The sequence below is a fragment of the Rhinoraja longicauda genome, chromosome 5 (genome assembly GCF_053455715.1).
Source record: "Rhinoraja longicauda isolate Sanriku21f chromosome 5, sRhiLon1.1, whole genome shotgun sequence".
Lineage (NCBI taxonomy): Eukaryota > Metazoa > Chordata > Chondrichthyes > Rajiformes > Arhynchobatidae > Rhinoraja > Rhinoraja longicauda.
Window position 1 is genome coordinate 59,782,778 of NC_135957.1, and position 16,927 is coordinate 59,799,704.

Here is a 16,927-nt window from a genome sequence, read left to right on the forward strand (position 1 = left end):
CTATTTGTAGCTTTTCCAAGAGGAACATTTGGCTAGAATGGAAAGACTAGAGCATGCTCAGAATGCTGGAAAATGCAGTGGAAAACATTAAAATATGCAGAATGTAGAAACAAAGAACTTCAGATACTGGTTAATACACACCAGGACATAAAGTGCTGGAGTAACTCAGCGGGTCAGGCAACATCTCTGGAGAACATGGATTGGTGACATTTTGGATCGAGACCCTTTGTCAGATTGATTGTAGTGGAGGAGAAGAAAGCGAGAAAAGGGGAGAGGCAGAACAAGGTATGGCAGGTAATAGCTTCACAGAGGAGGGCAATGAGAGTGGGACTCGCAGAACTGTTGGAGAGAGTATTTCTGCAAAGTTGGCATACCTTCAGGCCAGGGAGGTATTGCAATTTTCCCACGGATTCTGCTTTTATAAAAAAATGATTCAGCCGGTATGTTAGTCATTGCATAAAAAGCAATGACTAATATACAGGCAGAACGAGTATTGTCGAGTTTGTTATGAAGCCGACAGCTTATTATCAGTATGTCACTGCATCAAATGTTTTTGCATGCATACACATTATTATTTTCCCAGACATTCTGGTTTTGGATTCAGTGAACAAAGTCAAAATGCTAGCTCTCCTGCAAATGAAATCAGATTAAATGCCACTACTTCCAAGTGTTCTGCATTACTTCCTTCTTAGAGCTGTAAAGGGCCTTTAAAACTTTTAAAAGATCCTAAAATTCTTAGAAATACTTGATAAACTTTAAATTAAGCTTGGAATGCAGACATCTATAACATTATAAAACAACATTACATTCATCATTGCATTGACTATTTCTTTCTTATGAATGTAATTAGTGCTATGTCATTTAATAACCTTGTATAATAAAAATGTTCCAATGCCTGCAGGCGTTTAACCTCAGAAAGCTACATTTCTGAATGCAGTCTGTGTTGTATGACCTCCCAGCATTCAATTTAGACATGGTTTACACAATTTAGCCTGATAAGTTAAGTTGAGGAGCATGTTGTTTAATGTTTCATTTCAATTTTTATTAATAGTAAACATGTGCTGATTACAAAGACTCAGAAACTATGAGATTCTCACAATGATCTTCCAACAGGAAGATACTAAATTAGAGCAAATCAAACTACATTATTTGGCAGGAATGCATGTTCCAGTAAGGAGGAGGGATAAGGATGGCAAAGTAAGGGAACCTTGGATAACCAAAGTGGTTGTACATTTGGTCAAAATGTAAAAGGAAGCTCATACAAAGTTTAAGAGGATGGAATGATATGGAGCCTTTGAGAAACATAGAGAAAGGAAGAAAGAACTCAGGTGATTGGAAGGGCCAAAATGGGGCCACAAAATGGCTTTGAAGAGTCGGATTAAGGTAAATGCAAAACTTTCCATACCTACATTAGTTTTTAAGAGGTTAACCAGGGAGAAGGTAGAACCGCTGAAGGATAAAGGGTGGAGTTTTTGCTTGGAGTCTGGGGATGTAGGTAATGTACCAAATGAGTACTTTGCATCTGCTTTCACGAAGGAGAAGGACATGGAGGATGGTGGGATCAGTGTGGAGAATACTAATGCACAGGGGCAGTTTGAGATTAAGACGGAGGAGGTGGTGGTCCTCTTGCAGAGCATTAAGGTGGATAAATCCCCTGGGTCTGATGAGTTCTCTCTGAAGTATTGGGAGTAAACGTTTTGGGTCGAGACCCTTCTCCAGATCAGTATGAAGAGGGGTCTCGACCATAATGTCACCCATTCCTTCTCTCCAGAGATGCTGCCTGTCCCGCTGATTTGCTCCAGCATTTTGTGTCTGCCTTCAGCAGAATATTGCTTGAACTGGAGGACTTTAGCCATGGGGAGAAACTGATTTTCTTGTTGAAAGATTTTCTTGAAAAAGATTTTCTTGTTTTCCTTGCATTGAAGGAAACTGAGGAACGACCTGTTGGAAATATATGAGGTTACGATAAATAATCAATATTGTTTTCTCATGGTCAGTTTTTCAAAAACATGAGGGGATAGGGTTGAGGTAAAGCACAAGGAGTTTTAAAGGGAATGGGAGGGGTATTTTTTTACACAGGGATTGGTTGATATCTGAATCATCTGACAGGGAAGGTGGTGGAATTGGATACAGTCACCATGTTTAAGAGACATGTAGACAGACGGATAAATAGGCACGGCATAGAAGTTTTCGAGAGAGTTAGATTTAGCGCTGAGGGCTAAGGGAATCAAGGGATATGGGGAAAAAGCCGTAACGGAGTACTGATTTTGGATGATCAGCCATGATCTTATTGAATGGCGGTGCTGGCTCGAAGGGCCGAATGGCCTACTCCTGCACCTATTTTCTATGTTTCTATATTTCTATGTTTCTATGAGTGGCAAGAGAGGAGATTGCGAGAGCCTTGACAAAGATATTTGTATCTTCTCTAGCTACAGGTCTGGAGAATAGCCAATGTTGTCCCTTTATTTAAGAAGGGAAGTATAGAGAATCCAGGGAATTATAGGCCAGTAAGATTCATTGTAATGGTAGGGAACCTATTGAAGAGGTTTCTTCTGGATCGGATTAACTCCTATTTGGAAGAGAATTGGTTAAGTCAGTGTGCATGGCAGGTCATGTCTTGCTAACTTAATTGAGTTTTTTGAGGTGGTTATGAGGTGATCGATGTGGGTGGGGTGGTGAGAAATAGTGAAGAAACATTCAAACTTCAGATTTACATTTGTGCTCTTAGAGATACTTCAGGATTTTTCTTCTGTACCGTACTAGTTAAAACAGTTCTTGGGATCGTAAATATTATGAAGGATTTTAATTTATTTAGTCACCTTAAATAAATTGTATTTAACTTGCATCTTTATTTCTATTCAGTTGAGTATTTATCAGTATTTTAATTAACTCGATATCAGATTTTGAATCTGACATAGAGTCAAAGTGATCCAGCATGGTAACTGACTCTTCGGCCCAACTTACCCACACCGGCCAACAAGTCCCAGCTGCACTAGTCCCACCTGCCTGTCCGTGTTAGGTCTATATCCCTACAAACCTGTCCTATCCATGTACCTGTCTAACTGGTTCTTAAAAGTTGGGATAGTCCCAGCCGCAACCACCTCCTCTGGCAGCTTGTTCCATATACCCACCAGCCTTTGTGTGGAAAAGTTACCCCTCAGTTCCCATTAAATCTTTTCCCCTTCACCTTAAACTATGTCCACTGGTCCTCGATTCTCCTGCTCTAGGCAAGAGATTCTGTACATCTAACCGATCTATTCCTCTCATGATTTTGTACACTATGAGATTATAACTAATTGAAAATCTAAATACTGCAGAATCAAACATACTTCTTGATGAAGGATCTTCCATCTGAAATGTTGATTTTTTTCCTCTACCCACAGGTATGACCTGACCTGCTGTATGTATGCAGCATTTTCTGAATTTGACAAGTTTTTGTGTAAGAACACCTGAATTTTATAATAATAATAATAATAATAATATATTCCTTTATTCATCCCACACCGGGGGAATTTACAGTAAAACAGCAGCAAAGTGGATAGCAAGAGAGCAAGAGATCATTCATTATAAATAGACGATACATAAATTGTCATCAGTTTTCCATGTGTTCTTAGGTGTTATTGTTGACTCGTCTGCTGGGAGCAGTGCTGGTTGTGCAGTCTCACAGCAGCGGGAAGGAAGGACCTCCTATATCTCTCCTTCACGCACTTGGGGTGGAGTTATATCCATCTCTGCATCTCTCCATTCAGTAATCCACACATCAGAGATAATCTAATCATTAGCGAGATAATCACAATGATCTAACAAATACACAGTTTTGTGCAGTAAAGTGGCATAGCTGAATTCATGCAGTGCAGTGGGGCAAGTTCATCTGCGTTCAATTTAATATAATCAGGTAGAATTATAAGAACATAATAGCACTGGCAGAAATGAAGCAGAACTTCCGATTTCCCTCTTCCAAACCCCTGAGGTGAGGTCATTTAAGTATTTTGGTGGGATGCCAGAATCTCAGGGTAGGACCCTGAATGATGGTTTGTTTTATATGAAGGTAGAGGTGATAGGGAGCATGATTGCAAAAGGATAGCGTGAAGGAATACACGTAGCCTTACTTAAGAACCTTTTTAGTTGATCTCTCACTGTGACCCTAGAATCAAAGGCAACCACTGCCGACAATTGCTGTTCCCAGGTCAACATACAATCCCGTGAAGAGCTCCTGCAATTTGTACCTTCAGGCGTTGAGTGTAATCCCTCCCAACTTGTTTGAAATTAACTTAATAAATGGCTGCAGCATAGCTGCAGAGGTGGTTATTTTATCTGATCAACTTCGTAAACATGCTTGAAGCGGACAACCCCATGTCACAAACAGACTGAAGTTTAATGTGGTAATGTAGTTTGAGAAACTGTGGATATCAAGGACTAAACGTGAATATGGATCAATTATTCATTGAAAAGGAGTGGTACATGACAAAACCATATAAAAGGAACAGGAATATTTACACGAGGTGTGCCAGAGAATTTCTGTCCCATGTCTTGAGACTTTACTTTAGACTTTCGAGAGACTATCGTGTAGAAACAGGCCATTCAACCCACCGTGTCCACGCCAACCAACGGTTACCCTGTGCACTAGCATTATTCTACACACCAGAGAAAATTTACAATCTGAACAAAGCCAATTATCCTACAAGCCTGCATGTCTTTGGAGTGCGGGAGGAAACCGGAGCATCCAGAGAAAACCCATGCAATCACCAGAAGAATGTAAAAAATGTTGTGCAGACGGCACCTGTAGACAGGATCGAACCCGGGTCTCTGGCGTTGTAAGGCAGCAACTCGTCCACTGCACCACTGCGCCGCCCTGTGTCTTCTCTCCTCCTGCTTCCAAGTACAGATGCTCCCCGGCTTACGATGCTTGGATGCGATAGTTCGACTTTGCGATGGTGCAAACGGCAGCGACCCGTAGTGAGCCTCCGCTTGCTCCCGGCCACGTGATCGCGTGTATTAAATGCATTTCATATCATATCATATCATATATATACAGCCGGAAACAGGCCTTTTCGGCCCTCCAAGTCCGTGCCGCCCAGTGATCCCCATACATTAACACTATCCTACACCCACTAGGGACAATTTTTACATTTTACCCAGCCGACTTACAATACTTTCGGTTTCCAATGGGTTTCTCGGAACGGAACCCCATCATAAGCTGAGGAGCACCTATATACAATACATAAATAACCTAGATCTGCAGTGTCGCCAAACCAGCAAAGATTGGCAATTTGGGAATAGCAGCCAATATATTTCAAGGTGACTGTGACAAGGTTGGGCACCTGTACTGAATAGTGATGATTGAAGTTTAACATGGACAGTTGTAAGATATTATGTTTGTTGCTAAGGCCCTATTAAATTGTAATTATGCAGAAATTGTGGATTTTTCAGTATTCAACCACTACCCTGTGATATTTTGGCCTTGGCCATCAATACCACCTCATACATAGATACTTTTGACCTCATATCTGAGGAAGGATGTGCTGGTATTGCAGAGGGTCCAGAGGAGATTTACAAAAATGATCCCGGGTACGATTGTGTTAACATATCAGGAGCGCTTGATGGCACTGGGCTTATACTCGCTGGAGTTTAGAAGGATGAAGAGGGATCTCATTGAAACCCACCAAATAATGAATGGCCTAGATAGAGTGGATGTGGAGAGGATGTTTCTAGTAGTGGGAGAGTCTATAACTAGAGTGCATAGCCTCAGAATAAAAGGACGTACATTTAGAATGGAGATGAGAAGCAATTTCTTTGCCACAGGTGGTATTGGTGGCCAAGACATTGGGTATTTTTAAACTGGAGATTAATAGGTTCTTGATTAGCAATTGTGTCAAAGGTTACGGGGAGAAGGCAGGAGAATGGAGTTGAGAGGGAAGAATAGATCAGCCATGATCGAATGGCGGAGCACACATGATGGACTGAATGCTCTAATTCTGCCCCTACGTCTTACAATCTTATGAACCTCTCTCTCAATCTCTCACTCCCTCTCTCTTCCCCTCCCTCCCTCATCTCTCTCTTAATCTCTCTCACACTCCCTTGCTCCCTCCCTCACTCTCACACATTAAAATGCCATTGTGCCAGATACTCTAGCTGGAGGGAAATTAAGGGGCGGCAGCAGAGAAACAGTGGTGCCAGTGGAATAAGTGTGTACATGTCTGGGTCAGGAATTAATGGCATCAAAGAGTATGAGAAATGTGGACGATAGGTTTCGGAGAGTGAGGTACTTTAGTGAGGGGCAGTCGTTGGGACTTGTGACTAGACTGAGCAGAGTTAGCACCATGACTCCCCAATGGAGTGAAGCAGCCCATTACACTCCTCCCCAAAACACCAACACTGGCCCCTAAGTACCAAGAGCCGCACCTCTCACTCCCCAGTACTCACTGAATCATGGCGGCTGTCAGATGAGGAATGACAGCAGCTGGCTCTTAACAGGAACCAAACGTTCACACTGTTATTAACAAGTATAGGATGTGTTTATCAAGTGATAATGTAGTTTAAACTGTTTTCCCCTCAGTAATAAATCTGCCCACCGACTTCTACAAATTATTCCTCTACAGCATTTGCGTGATTCCCCACAACTCAGCTGTAATTTCAAGTCACTGCAAGTTAGGTGTTAGTCAATAAAATAAAACTAGATGCACAGATTTCATTGATGGAACAGAAATAAGGCAAACTATGTATGGCTGTGTTGTTAGATCATGGGATATCGAGTCTCCAAAAATTGTATTGTGATCAGGAACAGCTTCTTCCCCTCTGTTATCAAGTGTCTGAATGGCCTCTCCATAGCTATAGAACTGTCTGATTCACCTCTACCCCATTGAGGACATTGGACTTTGTCTATGGAACTGATGAACTACAATGCTGAGAACTATATTCTGCACTCTTTATCTTCCCTTTTGTTCTATAGAAACATAGAAACATAGAAAATAGGTGCAGGAGTAGGCCATTCAGCCCTTCGAGCCTGCACCGCCATTCAATATGATCATGGCTGATCATCCAGCTCAGTAACCTGTACCTGCCTTCTCTCCATACCCCCTGATCCCTTTAGCCACAAGGGCCACATCTAACTCCCTCTTAAATATAGCCAATGAACTGGCCTCAACTACCTTCTGTGGCAGATAATTCCACAGACTCACCACTCTCTGTGTGAAGAAATGTTTTCTCATCTCGGTCCTAAAAGACTTCCCCCTTATCCTTAAGCTGTGACCCCTGGTTCTGGACTTCCCCAACATCGGGAACAATCTTCCCGCATCTAGCCTCTCCAACCCCTTAAGAATTATATATGTTTCAATAAGATCCCCCCTCAGTCTTCTAAATTCCAGCGAGTATAAGCCTAGTCTATCCAGTCTTTCTTCATATGAAAGTCCTGCCATCCCAGGGATCAATCTGGTGAACCTTCTCTGTATTCCCTCTAAGGCTAGAATGTCTTTCCTCAGATTAGGAGACCAAAACTGTACACAATACTCCAGGTGCGGTCTCACCAAGGCCCTGTACAACTGCAGCAGAACCTCCCTGCTCCTATACTCAAATCCTCTTGCTATGAATGCTAACATACCATTCGCTTTCTTCACTGCCTGCTGCACCTGCACGCTTGCTTTCAATGACTGGTGCACCATGACACCCAGGTCACGTTGCATCTCCCCTTTTCCTAATTGGCCACCATTCAGGTAATACTCTGCTTTCCTGTTCTTGCCGCCAAAGTGGAAAACCTCACATTTATCCACATCTATCTATTGTACTTGAGTTTGACTTGATTGTATTTGTGTATGGTATACTGGATCTGTTGAGGTATGTTTTCACTGTACCTCGGTACACATGATAATAATAAACCTAAACCTTAAATCTTTAGTGTCAAAGCAAAATACACTGAAACTCTAATGTACCAACACAATCAGAACCTTACTGCAAGTTGACTCATGTTTTCCAGACTGCAGATGTTATTTCCAATATTATTTCCACATTTTCATAGGACGTAGAACAGTACAGCACAGGAACAATGTCTGTGCCAAACATTAAGCCATAATAAATTAATATAATCTGCACATGATTCATATCCATCCATTCTCTGCATATCCATGTGCCTATCTAGGCACACGTGTCTGCAAATACCAAACACCCCATCACATCCTGCGTAAAAAACTTGCCTCGCACATCTCCTTTAAACTTTGCCTCTCTCACCTTAAACCTTTAAGATTTCCAGTCTGGGGAAAATGTTCCCACTATCTACCTGATCCATGCCTCTCATAACGCTGAATACTTCCATCAGGTTTCCCCTCAATGTCCTGTGCTGCAGAGTAAATAATCTAAGTCTGTCCAACCACTCCTTGTAACTAACTTTAAGTTCACTTTCTTTTAGATGTTACGCAGTGGTGTAATATATTTTCCAATAACGCTAGTAAATTTAAAGAGATGTGTGGAACAGAACCTAATGAATTTAAAGGGAACAGGAAATAGGACACCAGTGATTTTAAGGGGAGGGCGAGAAATAGGGCTCTGATGAGTTTAAAGGGAATGTGAGAAACAGGGGTCTGGTGAATTTAAAAGCAGCACAGGAAATGGTGCCAAGGTAAATTCAAACTGAGGGCGGGAAACAAAACCCAGTGAGCCCAATGCTGAACCATCAGGATTTTCATGCGCACTTAATAGAAGGTTATCAGAGTTTTGCTGTAATCTGTATGTTGGAAATTTGAAATGTGGAATGCACCCCTGCATAATCCAGTAAATGCTACCTCATTAATAACTTTAAACTGCGATTGGCTCCAGCAGTTTCTGAGAAATTGGGACAAATGCATTCCACACATTTCCCACGGGAAATTCCATTGAGGTCACACAACCAACCATAAATATAAGCTATGGACCTGCAAGATGCAGAAGTGCCAGCTGCCAACTTATAGGCCTTCCTAGAAACCTAAACAGGTACACAGATGGGCATCCAAGAGATGGTAAAACTGAGTAAACACTTTAAAGCGTTTAAAGAAACAAGTGGTTCATTGATATTTTAAAATTGACCTGAAGGGCCTGCCTCTGTGCTGCATGGCTCGATTACTCTACTCTGTGCAGTTTTGGCCACCAAGCTACAGGAGGATTGGAAAGCATGCAGAAGAAATTCACCAGGATATTACTGAGGCTTGCGGGCCTGAATTATAGGGAAAGATTGGAAAGGCTTAGACTGTTTTCTTTGGAGCGTAGGAGGCTGAGGGGTGATTTTGCTGAAGTTTACAAAACCACGAGGAGCATCACTCACAGTCTTTTTTTCCACATGGTAGAGGATGGCAAAACTAGAGGGCATAGGTTTAAGTTGAGAGGGGAAAGATTTACGAGGGACATTCAGGGCAACTCAGAGAGTAGTCCACATCTGGAATGACCTGTCAAAAGGATACAATTATGACTTTTAAAACTATTTGGGCAGATATATGGATATTAAGGGATTAGAGGGCTAAGGACCAAATGCATGGAAATGGGACTAGCCGCATATGCCAAATCTGTGAGTCGAAGGGGCTGTTTCCGTGCCGTATGGCTCTATGGCAATATGCTGCTGGCTGCCTGCCCCATATTTAATTTCCTCTGTCCCATCTTTTTGGAATAGCTGATGGCTTTCATTCTCTGTCCACTGTTACACCGCATGATTCATCTTTCTGAGAGGAAAGCATCCGGCATTTTGCTCCTCCTGATCACTGATTTCTGCCTGAGGATAACAGATAGGGAATCAGCAACACCACAAAAACATCACCGCAGTTGTGTTTCACTCCTGCAAGTGACTGCAACACTTTATGTCCAGGCACCAAAACTCCATTGCATCCTTCTGGATTTAATATTATCAGAATATGATCCACTTCCACATTGTCTGCAGATGGAAAGTGCTGATAACGTTTCCATTGTGGTCATGTACAGTTCCAACAAATCAATCTTTTGTTACTTTATTTGTCTCATCATCATTTCCTTTGCCACTTGCAATGTTCAATATGAACAATAATAAAACCTATACTTCAGTCAAGGTTATGCTTTGTGATGGATATAAAGAGTTCCTTCCAAAGTGCTGAGGTACTGTGCCTTTCTGTGACTGGTGAGCACGCAGCAAAAGCTTTCCACTGTACCTCGGTACACGTGACAATAAACTAAACTCAAACTCAACTAATCTCAGGTATAACACAAGACAGTGCACTAAATTATTGGAAACCTCTAAGGTGTAATTTGAGGAATAAAATCACGTATGGGAAAACAGCCAGAATTCAGTGATGACAGACTGGAGAGCAATAGCTGAAGTCACATAGTTATCAACTTTGTTGGGTTATTGTAAACCAGATTATGAAGGAAGCAATAATCAAATGAACACTGCTATTAGGAACGCTTAAGAAAACTTAAGGCATAATTTTTAAATTAAGTTGTGCACCACCACAAACCAGGTGCAAAGTGGCAAAACAACCAGAATTTCAACAGAGCAACTTTTATCCTGACCTGTCAATTTACTAGGATCTTAGCAATATACCTGCAAAGAATTTTAAATGGTGCAGCCCATTCAGGGACACCAAGTGCTGGAGTAACTCAGCAGGTCAGGCAGCATCTCTGGAGAACATGAACAGGTGGCGTTTCGTGTCAGGACCCTTCTGACCAGATTGAAGAAGGATCTCAACTCGAAACATCACCTATCCATATTCTCCAGAGATGCTGCCTGACCTGCTGTATTACTCCTGCACTTGGTGTTCTTTTGTGTATTAACTAGCATCTACAGATCTTTGTTTCTTCAGTCCGTTCAAGGTGCAGGTTGTACACAATTTTGACATTTTCATTTCAGATGTTTAAGAAAAAAATAGAAGGAACCATTGAAGTGTCTTACCATAAACTTAACAATTGACCCCCCTGGTTTCAATCTGCCCATGAAAGAATGGACCTTGCGCTATCAAATTGGAACAAGATGAGAAAGATTGGCTTGTGTCATGCTTAAGTAGAAGGTTAAGGAATCACACGTTAAAGGCGTAACAAAGTTCAAACTATCTCACATCTGAATCCCAAGAGTTAGACTTCAAAGACAACTTATCAGAACTCCATCAAACCTCTGAGAGTTGTTACTTAGCTACATAATTCAAGGCGCCTGCTTTAACTTTAGACCTTAACTTGTAAGCATATTTTGTTGCTCTAATCCTGTGCCAAACAATAAATAAATAAAAGTAATCCTGCCAAAGGCAGACACAAAATGCTGGAGTAACTCAGCGGGACAGTTAGCATCTCTGGAGAGGAGGAATGGGTGACGTTTTGAGTGGAGACCCTTCTGAAGATGCTGTCTGCCCCGCTGAGTTACTCCAGCATTTTGTGTCTACCTTTGATTTAAACCAGCATCTGCAGTTCTTTCCTACACAAAGTAATCCTGCCCTTGATTCTATCTCAAACCTATCAAGAATTCCATTTTTTTCTGTTTCCTCTCTCCTGCTTTTCTCTGTGCTCTGTATCTTAAAAAGCAATTAAACATCAAACACTTTTAAACCTGATCAACCATTTATTTCTCTCCAATGATGCTGCCTGTCTTCTGGAGTATTTCTTCTCAGGATCTTGGGATGGTACAGTGGCACAGCAATGGAGTTGCTGCCTTACAGCTCCAGAGACCCAGATTTGATCCTGACTAAGGGTGCTGTCTGTAAGGAGTTTGTACATTCTCCCTGTGGCCACGTGGGTTTTCTCCGGGTGCTCAGGTTTCCTCCCACATTCCAAAAACGCACAGGTTTGTACGTTAATTGGCCTCTGTAAATTGTCTCCAATGTGGAAGATAGAACAGGTGATCATTGGTCGACGTGGACTAGGTGGGTTGTTGGGTCCGTTTCCATGCTTTATCTTTAAACTAAACTAGTAGGACCTATTCCCCACTTCCCTTCCACCATCCTCCAGCCCTACATTCCAATGTTCCAATCTACCATAGGCACAGCAGTTCACAGTTAAAGTGTTGCCTTAACTTTAAAAACATCTAGAATTTAGTAAATACAAATTAGAGTGCAATAGCTGAACTCCCCTGGTCTTTAGCTTGACATCTAAGGTGTGTGCTACAAGGTTATCATCGATATTGTCCTCAATTTATTCAAGTTATTTCATAAGGCATTTTTTCATATAAACTACAAAAATGGGTTATATAACTGATAAAATGTGACTGATGTTCCCAATTGGTTAACTTAAGACTCTGTTAGTTATGATATGGTGGAGTAATTGTCTACTATAAATTGTCCCTCTGCAGGTAGGTGAGAGGAGAATCCACCAGGAGTTAATGGGCAGATGAGAGAGAATAGTCTTTTGGTAAATAAGTGGGGGAATGGGACTGATGGGAATGTTCTGAGAGCTGGCATAGACTAAATCAAGTATCTCTGTGTCACAAGAAAAAAATGAAAAATTGTAACAGTAATGTATGTTTTCTCTTCAATGAAGCACGAAGCAGTTCCTTTAGGCAATAGATTATGAATGCTGAATATATTTTGTTATTCGTCATTTACTTCCCCTGCCAATTTCTTTTTGTTGCTTGGAACTTTCTGAGCCAGCTTCAGTTAAAGCATGGTTTATGTGACTCGCTCCATTTGTTTTTAAATGACGGGTCGGAAATTGTGACCTCTTTATTTGTTTTAATAATAAATCTAGTGCTTATGTATTTTTTATCCAAAGCCAAACATATCTAACTGATTTACACAATATCTTTAGTCTGCATTGTCTGTACCATCTAAATTTGAAAAATAAAGCCAGTGTTGATGAACAATCATAGTACACATAAGCAGGAATGACGGTGGAACAGCAAATTGGCAAGAGTTTTCTTTGTCATACAGGAACACAAATACTAGTATCCTATAACTAATCTCATCTTTGTTCTAACTTTGTAGTTACTTAACAAAGTCAATCAATTAATTAATGGTTGTTTCTTCTGCTGGTCCTTCACGGCTCATTGATATAACATTGATATTTAACAATAGATTGGCTTTCACATAAAGAATAGGCTTTATTTATTGGTGCAAATGATTAAAGGTGTGTACTGTCAGATCAACAGTTTCTAATAAAATTGGAAATATGCCCTTAGCCATTTAAGATTACCCTGGGTATTTGGTAATCTGCTTAAAAGGATACAATAAAGTTCTTTACAGTGGGTTTCTTTCATGTTGTCTCTGCAAATTCATTTGGAACATTGATGTCGGCACTGGTGTGCTGGTAAAATAGTTGCAGCATCACTAGATACTGTTGTAGCCACAGCTAGTTTTAACAAGTTATTTTGAAGTGTAAGTATAATGGTTAAAAGTTTAAATGATATTTTTATGTGTGATATGGATATATACGCTGTTGCTATTCTCATATACCATTTAGAACTACATAAACGACATAACTGCAAAGTCTACAAGAGGTAATTTGTCAAAATGCACTATATTGTTTTGTTTCTTTGCAGACTTGCCACTTGATCACAAGTTCCCCAGGTTTTGTCCAGGTAAACCAAGATTCACTGGATACTATCCAAGGCCTCCTGTGCCCCTTGTTCCAGGATCGAGTGAACCGATAACACAAGAGTAAGCATGCAAGAGCTGTATCTCAGCTTGTGAAGAAAAGTAAGACCCTCTCCAAAGCAACACATGTTTTGTCCCTAGTGTGGCTACTGTGCATTACCTCCATAAGAGAAATTTCTGTACTGGTTAAGTGCATTTAGAATCAGCTAAACTGATGGTTTTATTTTTGAAAAAAAGCTGTTATAACTTTATTTTTTTTAATTCTTTCAGTGTTAATGGTTGTAAGTGTAGCATTAATAAGTCTTAATATAGTTTAAGCCTGTTGATTGTGACACTGGTGGAAGTAACGTGATTCCATTTATACTGGGGCACTAACTTAATGAAAATGTTTGGCAAACCATTTTTGTTTTAAAAAGGAAGAATAGTCAGAACTGTGCATCACTTTGATCACAATAAAGTCACACACAAGTGATACAATGAAGTGTTTTGATGTGATTTATTTGATCATGTTGTATGTTTCTTAAAAAAACTAAAGTATTTACCACGTACTTTTTCATTAGGTGAGCAAGCAATGTGCTATGGTCTGCTTGTCTTTAATTACATTGGAATTAAACTGAAGTGTTTCCCTATGAACCATATTACCAATGTTCCAATTAAGTGGCAGTAATCACATTGCCACATGATTGTGAACAAGTTGTCCATTTAGAAACATGTTACACTGTTGTATATTTTATGGTTGTAAAATGTAAAATACAGTGTTAAAAAAATGTCTCTATAGACAGCGCTATAATGTTGGGGATGGGATAATTATTTTACTAATTATGTTTCTATTATGCAGAGGGTGAAATTCTATCATTGGACCAAAATTCATTTAAGTGTTAAGTGTTGCTCTGTCCCAACACAAGGACAAAACAAAAGGATTGTAAGAAGGTTTGCAAACATTGACTTTTGACATTGATAGAAGTATTTTTCAATATTTGGTGAATAGATCTGACAAATTATTGATTAAACTGAAATTTTAGTATTTGTAGAAAAATATTGACCTCTACAATTATTGGATGCACTTATTGTATTCTGCTTCAGTTCTCAGTAACTACATAAGTCTGAACATCTTCAACAATGCATTGTAACAGCTACTCTGTTTCCAATGTACTTTGTTAAAGTGATGTGAGCTGTGAGTCAATCAATATGTAAACATCAGCTTCATCTTTGGTTTTGTATATTAAAAATAAAAAGGTTAAAAAGTGTGTTCCATAATTAAATATTTAAGAGGACTCTTTTTACGTCTAACGTGCAGTTTTATGATTTCAAAGTCTACTTTTATATTTGCTTCATTTCGATCTTCAAAAAATAATGAGAGCTCTCCATGTAAATCAAGCCACAAACAGTAATTCAGGGGTCCAATGTGCACTTCAAGCCACTGTCATTGCACCCCATTGATCACCTTGCCTATGTATATGCGGTGGGAGTTAACAAAGTCTTATACTAAATGTTGTTCCAATTTGCCTCCGTGTTGATATGTTACTGAAATCTGCAGAGGTCTACAATCAGAAGGTGATCATGCTTGCCTGTGTACCCTTCCACTGGAGCACCAACTGGTTGGAGCATCAGAAAATGAGTTGAGATTCTTAGACATTGTCTCCTGCCTCATTTATTGTACGTGTAGTTTGTCACCACATTATATTAGCATTGGCCTAGTTAAGATCAGGGAAGATCACTTGGAAATTCCAGAATAGTGCATTGGAGGCATTGTACTAACATGATCACCCATAACACTGCTCAATGTCCCTCAAAAAAACCTCATTCCACAGATTCTGGACAAAGGAGTATCACTAAAGGACATAAAGTGCTGCAGTAACTCCAACACTTTGCGTCCTTTTGTGTAAACCAGCATCTGCAGTTCCTTGTTTCTACAAAGGAATATTACTCTTCAGGAAAACATCTTCTAAATAGACCTTGTATAAAATGTTTAAGGAAAGAAACCCTGCCAGCTGATCTGTGCATAACTAAAATGTTCCATTTCCAGAAACACTTATAAGCCTAATTCTGAATATTATTTAGATCACACCAGATATAGCCAATGATTATTCCACTGTTTGTACAATTGCGAATATGCCTGAATTTATAAATAATCTGCTCAATACCTTGCAACAGGAAGATATTTTTAGTTATTATTTTTTTCATGATGTGGTCTTCACAAGCAAGGCCAATATTTATTGCCTATTCCCAATTTCTCCTGAGAAGATGGTGACGAAGAGCCTTCTCAAACCATTGCAGTAATTCTGATAAACATGCTACAACAGTCCTATTGGTGAGTAAGTTGCAGGATTTAGATCTGGTAATGAAGGACCAACAATATATTTACAAATCAGGATAATTTGAAAAGGGGATGGTCGTGGTATTTTTTCCCATGCAATTGCTGCTCTTTGCCTTCTGGGTGGTAGAGACCAAAAAGTGGACGTGTTCTCAGAATCACATTGATGAGTAACTGCTGTGCCAATGATGAAAGGTTTACATTATCAGGGTGATGAATGGCACCAGTCAAGCAGGCTGTTTTGTCCTTGAGAGTTGCTGCAACAGCACTCATCCAAGCAAATGGAAAATATTCCATGATTCCAAACTTGTGCCTTGCCAATGAACCATCTACCAAATAGAAGAGTATCAGATAGTACATAATTTGGGTTCTACATCATAATTGATGGTCCTGCCATAATTCTGCCTCGAAATTGATCTATTTAGTATATTGTCCAAATCACAAGATTGGAGTGACTGATGGCAGTTCTGCCACATATAAACCTCAGTGCTGGGTGCATTAGATCATGATGTCTATTCCCTGATCAAAAAGATTATACTGAACTGTCAAATTAATCTTATACATGGTGTACAGGGGATGAAGAAGTGGAATTGAACCTTGATTTTAGAATTTCTTTTTGTCTCTGCTCGTAACTTAGTAGCCCTTAAAACCAACATTTCAGGGGAAAAAAAGATGTGATGCTGGAATTTCTACATTTAAAATCAGTTTGTTACCATGTATTTTAAATTGGTCAGAGGAATGTTTGATCTTTCTGATCTCTGCACTCGCAGAGTATAAAAACAAAAGTAAATTATTGTCATGCAAAGATTTTAAACTAGTTGTTGCAGTCTATCACCAGAATGTTTTATTGTCAACCAGCATTCCACAACACCCCAAGTCACATTTTAAGAAGTGGCTATAAATGTATCAAGGTGTTGATTGATGAGATAGAGGTAAAGACAGCCATCATTTAAACCTAGTCTGCGGTATGGCTGCACAAATTATCTTGTGGTGTGTAACAAAGGGTCCTCTGTTGAGTTTTCACCAGAAATCTGTTATAATTCAATAATGCATATCTTTATAAGTAGGTAATTGTCTCAAAAACGTAATCCATTAATAACTTACCCTGGAGATT

At 39.9% G+C, this 16,927-nt stretch overlaps 1 protein-coding gene across 1 annotated transcript in view; it reads left to right on the forward strand.

The window, feature by feature from the left end:
• The window catches only part of nt5dc1 (5'-nucleotidase domain containing 1), a 434,656-nt gene extending 419,891 nt beyond the window's left edge, over positions 1–14,765 (forward strand). The window contains exon 12 of the mRNA XM_078399640.1: positions 13,445–14,765. Within this exon, the coding sequence (XP_078255766.1) occupies positions 13,445–13,566 (122 nt within the window). The 3' untranslated portion in view covers positions 13,567–14,765. The remainder of the gene's footprint in view (positions 1–13,444) is intronic.
• Positions 14,766–16,927: the final 2,162 nt, after the last annotated feature.